At 45.1% G+C, this 13,258-nt stretch overlaps 2 protein-coding genes across 3 annotated transcripts; one reads left to right on the forward strand and one right to left on the reverse strand.

Annotated features, from left to right (window-relative positions):
• Positions 1 to 648: 648 nt before the first annotated feature.
• On the forward strand, positions 649 to 4,221 carry LOC123190852 (uncharacterized). The gene is made up of 5 exons (XM_044603585.1): positions 649 to 1,209; positions 1,447 to 1,608; positions 1,798 to 1,841; positions 1,954 to 1,985; positions 3,637 to 4,221. Exons 1-5 carry the CDS (start codon positions 651 to 653, stop codon positions 3,839 to 3,841), a joined length of 1,002 nt encoding a protein of 333 aa, XP_044459520.1. The 5' UTR covers positions 649 to 650; the 3' UTR covers positions 3,842 to 4,221.
• LOC123190851 (linoleate 9S-lipoxygenase) lies at positions 4,214 to 8,334 on the reverse strand. Of its 2 annotated transcripts, XM_044603583.1 has the most exons (8): positions 7,892 to 8,334; positions 7,548 to 7,804; positions 7,024 to 7,465; positions 6,715 to 6,908; positions 6,002 to 6,357; positions 5,621 to 5,914; positions 5,166 to 5,294; positions 4,214 to 5,074 (listed from the first exon to the last, which is right to left on the reverse strand). In XM_044603583.1, the coding sequence occupies exons 1-8, from the start codon at positions 8,259 to 8,261 to the stop codon at positions 4,333 to 4,335; spliced, it is 2,784 nt and encodes a 927-aa protein (XP_044459518.1). In that variant the 5' UTR covers positions 8,262 to 8,334; the 3' UTR covers positions 4,214 to 4,332. The 2 variants fall into 2 exon arrangements, with proteins under 2 accessions (XP_044459518.1, XP_044459519.1); XM_044603584.1 differs by lacking the exon at positions 5,166 to 5,294 and having other exon boundaries at positions 7,892 to 8,333.
• Between the last annotated feature and the right edge of the window lie 4,924 nt (positions 8,335 to 13,258).

Here is a 13,258-nt window from a genome sequence, read left to right on the forward strand (position 1 = left end):
AATCATGTATTAAAAAATATATTAGATAAATACCAAAAAATGCATATTGTGCATGGAAAAAGTACTCTAAAAATATAAGCTTTCAAAACATGATAATCATGTATTTTAAAAATGTTAAATGTGTATATAGAATGTGTTTTTGGCATATACGAAAATGTTGAACGTGTACTAAAAAAGTTGACATGTGTTGAACAGAAAACAAACCGATGAAAATCAAGAAAAAAACCCCAAGAAAACCAAATAAACTAATAAAGACAAAAAATTAAAACAAAGAAAACCAAAAAATATAAAAAAATGCACAAAAAAGAATAAAAATAGTGAAAACCGAGAAATAATAAACAAGGAAAAGCAAAGAAAATCGATGAAACCAAGAGAGAAACAAAGAAACGAAGAAGAATGAAGAAATAAAGAAAAGCAAAATAAACAGTGAAAACCCGAGAAAGAACCAAAGAACAAAAAGGAAAATCGAGTGAAAACAGTAAAAAAAGAGGAAGAAAATGGGAAATAAGAAAGAAAAAATAACCAGAGCAGAGCGAGCAGTGACACGAGCGAACTACAGAACAGTGAGCGAAAGGACCGGCCCATATACGCGCTGTTTTCCGTCCATAATATAGTCACACCCTTCTGGCCCAACCTTGAGGCCGGCCTATATGCAAAAAAAGAAGAAAAAAAAACTAAAATCTCATCCCCTCCTTGCCCTCCTTCCATTCCTCCCTCGCCGCCCCCCGCCTCCTCCTCCGGCCGAAATAACCCGACACGAGCGAACCCTCGCCGTCAAACCCTCAACCATGGGAGCACATCCAGCCACCGTCCCCTGCTCCCTCCGCTGCGGCGCCGCCGTCGCCGCTGTCCGCCGATTCACAGGGCCGCGCAGCGCCGGTTTCCTCGTCCGCGACGGCCGTATCATTGTAACCGGCTCGAAGCTGTCCTGCGTCGGCCCTACTTCCTGGAGCTACCCCCACAACTTCGACTCAGACTCGGAACCCATGCCGCCTGGCCCTTGGTGGGGGGAGGCGCTGCTCGAAGAAGACGCCGAGTTTTTCCCTCTTGCCGATTTCATCCCAGTCGGGCAGGGCAGGAAGGAACTGGATGCGATATGGCACGCCCTCGTCGCTGGCCCCCTCGAATCCGTCCAGCTGACCCTGCGCGAGATCCTGGCCGCCGGCAACCTGTTCCGCTGCCGCAGCTTCCACGTCGGCACCCTCTCAGGTATGAAAGGAAAGCAAAATGTAGGATCGAGAATGTTATTTACTAGCAATGGATGTTATCACAGTGTTGCTTCTTCTAGTACAATATGTTTTAGTCTAGACCACGCTCCTGCATTCAGGAAATTGTATGCTCTGCTTGATTTGTGTGTGTAGTATGAACTGATAATGCAACATCAGTAGATGCGCTGAAGTAATATGGCCTATGAGTTGCTCAAGATGTTGCTGTCGGTTCATGCAGGTGCTTTGCTGGTCGTTGCTGGGGTTTTCCAACTCTGCAAAACGACACCTACCCTTTTTGTGGACATCGTTCTTGGGTCTGTGTTCTACAAGCTAAGTGTTTTATCTGCGCAGCTGCAAAGGGATGGCAGGTCATTTAGCATATGTGCACGGATACAGCTAGGTGAGTTAAAGGCTTCAGTTTACCATACCGTTTTTCTTTTTGCGAGCTACTATTATTTCTCCAGATATGCAGTAACTAGCAATGGATAAAATCCATGGTTTGGCTATGTATTTGATTTGTAGTCAGTTTTCTGTGGTAGTTTTGCACTTATGCTGATATGATATTTTTCCTTGTTTCTTTTCGCTGCAGTCCTTCTGCTTGTTTTGTCTTTCAAGGATAACGGTGCTTCTCAGGTATAATATTTCCACCAATATGGCTTGACACACTTCAGATACTCTTGAGGAAGTTTATGCAGTTATATGCTTCAGTAATTAATGTTTGTATGTTTTTCTTTTCTGATGATAGGGCTTCTACCGCTTTCTTGTGGAATCAATCTGGTAAGTTTTTAAGACTTTGATTATCTAGAGAAAAATATCAATTTCTTGATGCTTCATATTTGAGTCGTGATTCTTAGTATGCTTCCCAATTGATGCATGATTGGTATACCTCTGATCCATTAATCAATGCCTTTTCTCCTGTTCTGTAATATAATTAATCAATTGCATTGAAATTGTAACAAGGTGCATGCACCTTTTATCTGCTTAAGTTTCATACTTTCTTGAGGCCAATCTGAAAAACAGTGTAGTGTTGCAAACCTCTGACATTCACCACCGAAGGTACATATATGTTTTGAAAACGAGTGGTGTATTTAGAGAATAAATTGAGTTCGATACAATGGATAAGTGATAGCTGCCACCCAAAGCGGAATATGAAGGCTGTTTCATATGAGGACCTTCACTGGTCTGCACACATATTTTTTTTCACGAGGAACCATCGTGTACAAATGTACAGAAAGGTCTCATGTGTGAGACGGTACTCCTCTATTGCATTCCAATATTTCTTATGGACTTCAGTTCTACAGTACCTTCTTTACCACTTTTGGCTTGGATTGAGGAGGCGTGGGTGTTAAAATTCTTCCTAGAAATTTAGTGTATGCTAGGTAGGTAGAATGCATTTGGAACATCCTGTAGAGCACACCAGTTGTTGCCTCTGTCCAATGAACTGGGTGTTTTGCTGAATCCAGGCACATGGAGAATAAATTTAGTTTTAGTCTTTTAGACAATGTCTAAGTGATAGCTAACCTCCAATGCAAATATGAAGGGGTTTTCATGGAATGTATGATTATATGTGCATTGTGGGAAAAAAGCACATAATTTTTGTTATATAACTTGTCGTTTTTTTCCACACAAGACATGCACCCAGAATTATATGTTTTCATGATTTTTTTTGTACATATACGAAAATTAACATGCACGAATTCACATATGTACAGCTTACTAAAGCCTACTCTTAAGAGTGCACTCATCTTTACCTTTCGGGTGTTTCTTATTGTTTTGGTACCTAGATACAGTACTTCCTTAGCTTGTATTGAGGGGGCATGGATGCAGTGGCAGAGGCAGGGGGACTGGCAGGGGCCGTGCCCCCCCACCCCCATGCTCTCACATATGCATGCCACTGCGTGGGTGTTAAGTTGAAATTTAGTGTATGTTAGGTAGACATGCATTTTGAACATCTTCTGGAGCATTAGCTGTTGTTTCTGTCCAATGAATTGTGTCTTTTGCTGAGAAGAGACATGCATTTGATCACTGACATAACTAGTGTAACTACTGAACACTGGCGGAGCTAGACAAGATGTTTTGGGGGGGCTAAGCATAACATAAGGATGTTTGGAGGGGCCAGAAAACTATATTATCTTAATTTAACCCCTCTCAAAAAAAATCCCTGTGTATTTTTCTCAAGGCTGGGGGGGCCATGGCACCTGCAGGAAGCAACATAGCTCCGCCGCTGCTACTGAATTTGGTAGTGTGGGTAGGATCTACTGGAATTTTTTGAGCAAAACACTCCTCCGCCTTCAGCAAAGGGTTGATCTCACATAAAGCAAAACATTTTTCGTTTTCTCTTTTATTTCTGCCTTGCATGCCTGTCAGCCTGTGTGAACATTCCCGTTTGCTTCGGCCCTATGTAATCATGAACATCTGTTGATCTCGGGTTGCCCAACATTTACGTGTATCTCATAATGGCCTACGATGCGACCGTCGGCGTGAAGCATGGCAGACTGGAGTGGCTTGGGGTCTATAGAATGGTGCGAACGAAGGGTGGCCTGATGAAGGTGCTGAAGCATACCTTTCTTGACATCTTCGGAGGGAACAAGATGCCAGTCTCGATAAAAAGAAGGAACAGAAAGGGCCAGTAAGGGGGGATGCAAATATGGTGCTCACTTGTGTCATCTGGTGGCAATTATTAGTAGAATCACTTACCGTATCTAGGCATATATATATATATATAGTTGGTTAAGCTGGTAGGCTCAGTGTGTTATTCACACCGTATCGTATGCTTGTGGTGTGGCTGCGCACTGAAGAAGATAGCCTGTTCTGCGTTTGGATGGAACGCTGGAGTTACCTTTTGCTGGTACAATTTCAGCGAAGTCGGTGAACTGGATCGTGTTTATGTCGAACTGAAGATAGGCTGTTCTTCTTTGGTTGTAGCAGAAAGTCAGGGGGTTAAGTGCAAAAAGAGTTGACAGTGATCGGTTAAGATGGGCCTGAAACTAGAAAATATGCCAGGATTATCAAAGGACTTCCCAATCATCCGTGCCCTTTTATTTATTTATTTATTGTTGACCAAGTCCACACTTTTGACATCCATCATACTGCATCCATGGCGCCGACGGACGCAGCGTGGTGCTCAAACGGCGATGCTGTTGGGAATTCCGCCGACGTGTGGCACCGCAGGGTCGGCCCTCGGCGCGAGGAGCGTGTAGGGCACCTCCACGGGCCCGTTCCGGTTCCGCAGCGCGCCGTCGGCGTTCCGCTTCTTGACGGCCTCCGCGACGGCGTCCAGCTTCGCGTTGAACTCGAGCAGCGCCTTGGCTGCCCGCTGCTCGCTCGTCCACCGTGCCGTGTCCGGCCGCTCTCCCATGAGCGGCTCCCCCGGCTTCACCGGCGGGCTCATGGTGAGCGCCATGAGGCCGAACGCCTCGTTCTTCGGGGTGATGTGGCCGAGGAACTCCGCCTCGGTCACGGCCGCCCCGGCGCCGGCCGGCATCTCCCCGGAGGTGACGGTGGGGCGGTTGGGGACGAAGCCGTTGTACGCGTACTGCCCGAAGCTGACGGCGGAATGGTAGGCGGAGCCGAGCCAGATGATGGTGGCGCAGGTCTCCACGAGGTCGCCGACGCTGTCCATCGCCGGCCACCACGGCGCGTCGCTCAGGTCGCCGTGGCCCACGTTGCGCACCTCGCTCCACCACGCCTGCAGCTCGCTGTCGCCCGCGACGGCGCCGTCGCCCTCGGCGTAGTATATCGCGCAGTAGTCCGTGACCCATTCCTTGATGGCTGTCCAGATCTCCAGCCCGTCGACTGCGTACGGGTAGTCCTTTATCAGCAGCTCCAGCTCCTCAGCCTTCTTCGGATCGCCTCTCGCCACACCTCTGCGTACATACAAATGCATCAAGTATTTCAGATTCTAAAGCTGTGCATGCATTGTAGGATTATCAATTTTATCAGCATTTTAGTCGGTACGTCTTGATGTGTTCGTTGGGGAAAAAGAGTTCGGTGACCCATTTCCAGATCGCCGTCAAGATGTTGAGCTCGTCGTTTCTCGGCAGCTCCAGCTCCTCAGGTTTCTTCGGAGCTCCTCTCACCATTCCACTGCGTAGTATGTGTACAAACAATAATGCTAGACCTATAAAGACTCCACAAACGTTTAACTTTTCTAACTAATACTAATTCTCTCCCCCCTTAATCTAACTGGGCTGGTCTCCTTCCACCCTCTTTTACCAATCATAATCCTCCACATCAGTTTGTGTTTAAAAAATTGAAATAACCTTTTGTAGATGTAGCATCACTCATGTACAAATGCATCAATTAATCATTCCAAATTCTCGGTGTGCCATTTGATTGTAGAGTTTACTTAATAGTACCTAGGTTTTTCGCAAAAAAGAATCAGTACATAGGTCAGTTGCACTTTTACTCACCGCTTGATGAGTTCGTTGGGGAAAGCGAGCTCGGTGAAGTTAAATGAAGCGTATGCCTTGGAGGACATCTCCATGCCGTACTTGCCGGTGAAGAAGTTGACCTCGTGCATGTTGCGGTAAAAGGCACCACCCTGTCGCTCGTCGCCGGAGCCGATGACGATGTGTCGTGCCGTGGAATTTGTGTCCAAGGTGTTTCGGAAGTGCGGCTTGAGAAGCTTGTGGATTGGGTGCAGCACGCTGAGCTGCCGGTTCGCCGCGATCACCACCGGCTCCATCGTCGCGTGCGTCCTCAGCCTACACACACCACACAAACCAGTCAACATGACATGAGCACATGCTATGATTCTCATCACACTGATTAGCGTAGTAAGGGTAGCGTACCAGTGAAGGACGTAGTTGTTCTTGCAGGCGTCGTTGGAGGCGGCGTGGGCCTTGGCGAGGTCCCACGCCGTGAAGGTGTCGGAGGCGGCTTCGCCGGCTTTGAGTTGGTCGGGAGGAGTGTACACGGTGCTGGTGGCGCCGAGGCGCTCATCCTCTGGGTGCGGCGAGCTGAGCTCGATCGCCAGCGGCTTGAGTGTGGAGTCGTCTTGCAAGAAGAAGAGGGTCCTTGTGGCGTACGACTTCCTCTCGGAGATCTCGCCCTTCTCCTCGTCGCCTGGCAGCTCGTTGATGCGCTTCAGGTACGGCATCACCCAGTCGTGGTGATCCACAACGTACAACCTGTCCTTTTCTATAGCCTGCACAATTCGCGCAGTGGTCCGAGAGCACACTTACATTTTTGTGTTTGAAGAGATATTAACGGTTTTGCCATTTCTTCTCAATTAAGAAAATCTTACTCACAATTTGAATGATTTCACGGTTGCTATTGCTATTGGACCATATATATTAGGAACATATTTTATCCAAACACTTTTACTTTCTTATTTTGCTTTTTCTATGAACATGTGTGTGTGTGTGTGTGTGTGTGTGTGTGTGTGTGATATGAACATATATTTCCTTTATAAACTTGGTCGAAATAATTATAATGTTTGACTTTGAAGAAATTTTACATGCCTTATAATTTGACAAGGAAGAAATATATAGTACGTAGGTACCTGCGCCACGGTCATGTTTCCCAAGTTCTTCTCAATGTGCTCTTTGGTTATCTTGCTGTCTTGGTCACCATACAGGGCCCGGTCAAGCTTGCTCGTGAGTGGGAGGCCGGTGACGAGCTCGATGGACAGGGGGTTTGTCCCCGCGAGTGTTTGCCTGGCGAACTCTTCATCGGTCCGCCAAGCTGTTCGATTCGCTATATATGTACACCAAAAATAGGTTTGATGAGTTCAACTTCCGTGGCATCACACATACATACTTGAAGCTGATAAGTTGATCGAGAGACCGGGGTGAGACGACAATTGCGGTACCTGAGATGACCTGTGGGACGGGGAATGCGATGGGCTTGGCGTTGGTGTCGAAGAGGCCGTGGACATCCGCCAAGGACCCGAAGTGGCCCTCGAGCTTGGGAAGGTTGGGCGCCTTGGCGACGGCGCCGGTCCGCTCGTCGCACGGGATGTAGACCCCTTCCTCCAGCGACGCCCTCGTCTCGCTCGCGGGGTCTGCCTTGCTCGGAGGCCGGCTGGTCCTGGTCCGGCGAGGGTACGGGTACTCTTCGGACCCTCCCAGCACCGGGCGCGCCAGGTCCTCGCGCAGGTCGGGGTTTCCCAGGTCGTTGTAGAGCGCGTAGTCGTACACGCGGTCCCATTTCTGCAGCGGCGCGTCTGCCGGCGCGCCCTCGCCCCGGAGCAGACGGAGCTCGTCTTCCCTGTCCTTGCGCAGCGCCGGCGGCGTCTTCTCCTTCACGTACGCCTGCACCAGAATCACCAAACGTACGTTGTAGCTTATATATGCAGGAAAACAGTTCACGGCAGCTGTGTGTTAGTGCACTCACGTCGTTGGTGAAGAAGAGGCGGTACGGGTGCTTCCCGACGGGATAGACCCATCCGTTGCAGACGAAGTGGACGGCCGGCGAGCTCAGGCTCAGCAGCTTCAGGTACACGGGGAAGTCGGAGTTGTTTGTCACGAGCACGGCGCCGGGCGCGCCCAGGGCCTCGTCCCACAGCAGCTCCACGTCGACCTCCGTCTCCCCGCTGGATATGACGGCGTCCAGCGCCGCCGCCTCCCCTCTCACGCCGCGCTCATCACGCCCTGTAGTATGTTTGTTAGAGTACTCACGGTGGTCTAACTTACGGCTGACCATCTGGTTAAGCTACAAACATGCTAGTACGTACGTACCGGCGACGGTGGCGCTGACGAGCTGGAGGGACAGCCTGAGCGGGCTGCTGGGCGAGTCGGAGCTCTGCAGCAGCAGCTTGCCTTGGACACGAGCGCTAGTGGCGGCGGACGTGGTCTGCACGTTGGAGCCGGCCACTGCACGCGTGGCCGTGGTGGCGCCATGGCTTGGGCTGGTGCTCGGGTGCAAGATTTTGAGCTGCGAGCGAGCCGCGGAAGGGACGAGCATTGGACGTGGTCCGTCCCGGCGCTCCAGCGCCCCTGCAGGACGGAGCATCTTCGCGGTCCATCCCGGCGCCCCAGGGCCCGTGGCTGACGGAGCATGCGGGCCGCGGGCACACGGACGTGGGCTGTGACGGATCTGCATCGGCATCGAGTCGGTCAGGCGAGAGCGCGCTGATCACAGGTATGCTTGGTGCTGGGTGGATGGCATTGTGACTCGGGACACACATATATATATACATCGTCGGGAGAAAAATGGCACCGATGATGCTGTGTTTTCTCTAGTTATTTATTAATTCTCTAGTCATTGATCCTAAAAAAAACCCTAGTCATTGAGTTTCATTCAAACAAATACGATGCGTAATACATTTTGAAATAAAATTTTGTTTTACTTCCCTTTTACACACATGTGTTTTTTCCAGCAAGATCTTTTTTAAAACAAGACCAAATTTGAAATCAATTTTTTGACAACTAAATCACAAGGCTTCAAACTTGTTTCGTCAAAATTCATTAATTCCATGCGAAAAATCAATAACGTTTTATTCCTTTTCGCATAAATAATCTTATTGTTTCACTATGGCCCGTGTTCCAGAGTGTACCATTATGTTTCACCTTGTTTTAAAATTTGAATTTGAAAACTTGTTGAAATATAATCACAAGTGGTCTCGTTTATACCTTCTCGTCATCATAAACACAAAGATGCAAACGGATGCTAACATAGACTTCCGGTTAAGAAGATAAAATAGATCTAGACTTGGGAATAAAATGAAAAAGCATGGGATGGTGGAGCATAGCTGAACAACAGTGAGAGAAAAGTCTGACCAACTATAAGCAGTAATCATGAATGCATGCGAATCTTCAAGAAAATCAATTGATGCTACATGCACGGGATATCTGGTGCATGGTAGACAGGCCTTTCTCTGTAAATGTACCGTTGCGTTATCTACACTACATCCTAGCTTCAGAACTCGTGCAGAGTCCAACCCATGATTTCCCATTTTGTATAAAATGGATACGAAAACCCTAGGTCCATCGTCGTCTCTTCCTCCCCCGCTCCCTCACCTCGCCGCAACCCAACGTGCCCATTGGCAAAGCTAGTGCAAGGTCCATTGATGGTGGATGCTAGGCACTTGGTTGCTTGGTCAGTTGGCGGGGCGAAGTGAGGTCACCTGATCTGGGATACTAAGGTGGACACTGCTCAGAGGTACGATGGCAAAGCAGCAGCATGGTTGGTGGAGGCTTCAGGCGCCTCGCGCGTAGGTCAGGTGGAAAGTGGTACATGTGTCGTTCCCCGCTGTTGGATCTCCTCATATCCACCCACTTCCTTTATCATGGTAGCGATTGGCCCCGATCTCCCATAGGGGTGGCGATCATCCGGTGTCTGTGCGCGGCGACATTATGTGATGTGCATGTGGTGCCTTCAGATTGTGGTGACGACTAAGAAGCAATGGTGTCATTCCGAGGCTCTTCAGCGAGGTGTCATCCTGACCCAGACCCTATATATCCTCCTCATTCCTACTTAACAACAGGAGTAAGTCTTTTTTTTTGCAATTAATCCAATGGTGGTTGGTTACTATCGAGAAGCATATTATCCCAATCTTTCCAAATTTACCAAGAAGATAACAAAATGACTTCAATAAACAATGGCATGGATGATACTTGTTGTTTTGTTACGTAGACATTAGTGACGATTATAAATGCTAACTAGCATAGTGACCATTTAATTGTGTAGCTATATTTGTTACGACTTCTATATTGGCATTGGTGTTTGTTCATTGTAGCTTTCGTATCTATGAATCAAATTTTCAACAATTTGATATACATAGTCCTTTACGATTTACAAGGCTTAATCCACACCATGCTTATAAGTTATAACTTAGATTTTCTACTGACCATTATATAATTGTATTATTGTTTGTTCACTGCAGCACTTCTATGTACAACTTAAATTCACATAATTCTTGGTGATTCATTTATTAGATTTAATCTACATAGTTATTAGATATGCAATATTTATTCCCCACCATCCTAGACTCAAATCGTTAACCATAATCAGAAGCAAGAGAGTACGTATGGACTTCAAGGTAGCTACATTTTCTTTTCCGACCAAACCTAGGACCTACAATTTTATTTTATTTTATTAATTATATATGTAAGCTATGTTGTTTTTCTTATGGACCGCGGTTCCTTTTGTATATTCACTGTTCTTTTCTATTTATTGCCAAAATAAATCTTATCCTATGACTTATTTTCTTAATTAAATTTCAATTGTCATTTATAACTTATTATTAAAGCAAGTTCTAATCCTCTGTTATAACTTCATAATAATCACATAATTTCTACTACTTTAATAATATAATATAATTCTGGATAGATACATGTGAATGGAGTAGTTAAGAGAAAATTTGTGAATGTCAGAGTGGGCATCAGCATATTCTTAGTGGGTAGGGAGTTCAACGGGTGGTGAAATTAGGTAGAGCCTCATAGCCTCATAGGTGTATATATACAAGGTAGCATGCTGCTTAGGGTTGATTAATGCTTCCCTTTAGGATGACCCAAGTGAAAAGGGAAGAAATTAAAGTAATGAGATATGGATCTCATGACATCGCTCGCAGCATACACTTAACTGCTCTTGACTTTGTATGCAATTAACGATAGATTTAAGCATGAATGACAAACATGAAGCAACTTCTTAAGATGGACTAGTGCTTTATTTAGTGAGGGCTCGGGAGGGGGGCGGGGGGGGGGGGGGGGGGAGTTACAATAATTGGATATGTATGTAGTGACATAGCTTAGATGTAGTGACATCGCTTGCAGCATATTCTTGACTTTTGTACATGGTTAACCATAGAATTAACTATTAAGCACACAGGAAAACCGTGAAGTATAGAAAAAAAGTTAAAGGTATGCTTGTAGCTTAATAATGCAGTTCGTACACCAAACTAACTAAAAAATAAATCATATAGTGGCATCGCTCCACCACGTACTCTTAACTCAATCTGTATGTGATTAATTAAATAAATAAGCACCCAGGAAAAACGTGAAGCAAAGTAACAAGTCAAAGTATACCTTTAGCTTAATAATGCAGTTCGCAGAGCTAGCCTTGTCATAGTCTAACAAAAATCTTACATCTTTAATTACATCGCTCACGACATACTCTTGACTTTGTATGCAATTAACTACAAGAATAAGCACTTAGGAAAAACGTGAAGCAAATCGACAAGTCAAAGTATACATTTACCTTAATATTGTAGTTCGTACGCCAAGCCTTATAATAGTCTAACAAAAATCATATGGATCTAGTTACATCGTTCACGACGTACTCCTAACTTCATACACAATTAACTATAGAATTAAGTACAGTAAAAAGGTTAAATCAAACAAACAGGTTCAAAGTAATACTTTTAGCATAATAATGGAGTTCGTGCAAGATTCCTTACAACTTTAATATGTAATATCAAACAAATTCAATATAATCATCTTATAGAAGGCCAAAAAAATATATTTATTATATTATTAAAATTAGAGGTAAAAAACACTACCTTCGTTCACACCGAGGCTAAATAATTTGCTTAGTTGATTGCATAGTAAGTTCTAGTTATGATGGTCAAGGTTTAAAAACTAGACATCAAATGTGGAAGGTAACTTATGCATGCTAAAATTAGCATTGGCATCAATTGAGTCAATCCGAATGACAAAACTTTTTGTAACGGAACAGATTTTAACAGTGCAAATAAGACCATACATACTCGTCCACTCTAGAAAAGAAGTTATTCTTACTTGGTTTGACAAAAATACTGAAGGACATAACATCCATGGCTAACCCATCTGAGAGATCACTTATAGGTTATATATGTTCAATAAAATCAATTACCTCATATGCAGAACGTCTATCAAAAACACTTATTTCCAAATTGTATATTTATGTGTATATTATCAATTGAAATTGTTTTATCATTAAAGGAACGAAATTTTAAGTGTGACAAAACCTTCTTGTGCTTATTATTCAAGTGAGGAGGATGTAACACAAAACTGAAAATCATGCTTGGGTCTAACCCGATTATCCTTAAAATAAAAAACCATTTTAGTTTTTTAGTGTAAACATAGATGTCCAGTTCAATGATGTGACATTGATTTACATATGAATTTTAGAATGAGAGCTAACGGTACCAGGCTTCATGGAAAAACATCATATGGAAACCTCAATACATAATTAAAAACAAAATGTATGACATCATCATCATCATCATCATCATCATCATTATTATTACACATATGAACAATGCATCTCCCTTTGTATATGACATTCGAAATACCAATAAAAAGGGAAGTAAAAAATGTGCTCCTTATAAAATACATCGATAGTCCATAAATAATTATGCTAAGAAGATTCTATATATAAGGAAACTAGTTGGTGGACAAACGAACACCTACTTTCTATGTACAAAATTTTAATATTACTTTAGATTAGGAAAGTATGCAATATATAACAACAGAGGAAAGAGGCCAACCTAACATGCATAAAAAATATTGACATGCATGTATGACCTGTGTCGATATATACGGTAACAAGAAGTGGCCCGACTCTGATGAAGGAGGGGCGATGACAGCGGCACACCTTCGGCTCGCTCCAGTGTTTGTAGTCATCGCTAGGTGTTCTACGGACATTGATGTAACTTTTATTGCTTTTTGTGTTCTTTGTACTGGCATGATAATTGATGAATAGATCGGAAGTTTTTCCGCAAAAGAAAAAGTGGTTGAGAAAACATATCGAGAAGATGGCATACATGCCATCGGTTCACACTCGAGCTAAGATTTGGCCACATTATTAGGTCAGTAGAGGGTACTCCTGAAACAAACCCAACGATGCCCCCACATCATCTGTTTGGGCAACACAGGAGGCTCTTCCACAGCTAGTCCAGAAAGTCCCCTCCCTGCCCGTCCTCTTCCTGCCGCTGCCGATTCACATCGCCGGGGTAAAACCCTATGCGGTGGACGACCTGATGGGCTACGACGGCCATCACTGGTGTGGCTCCTACGCCCAGATCTGGATGTGCCTCTGTGCGACCGCGGGCTTCCTACATCCTCGCGGAGCGCGGCAGCGTGTGACCCTGGAGCTGACATAGCGCTCTAGTCGGGAGGCGTTGT

The sequence above is a fragment of the Triticum aestivum genome, chromosome 2A, assembly GCF_018294505.1.
Source record: "Triticum aestivum cultivar Chinese Spring chromosome 2A, IWGSC CS RefSeq v2.1, whole genome shotgun sequence".
In the NCBI taxonomy this organism is placed as follows: domain Eukaryota; kingdom Viridiplantae; phylum Streptophyta; class Magnoliopsida; order Poales; family Poaceae; genus Triticum; species Triticum aestivum.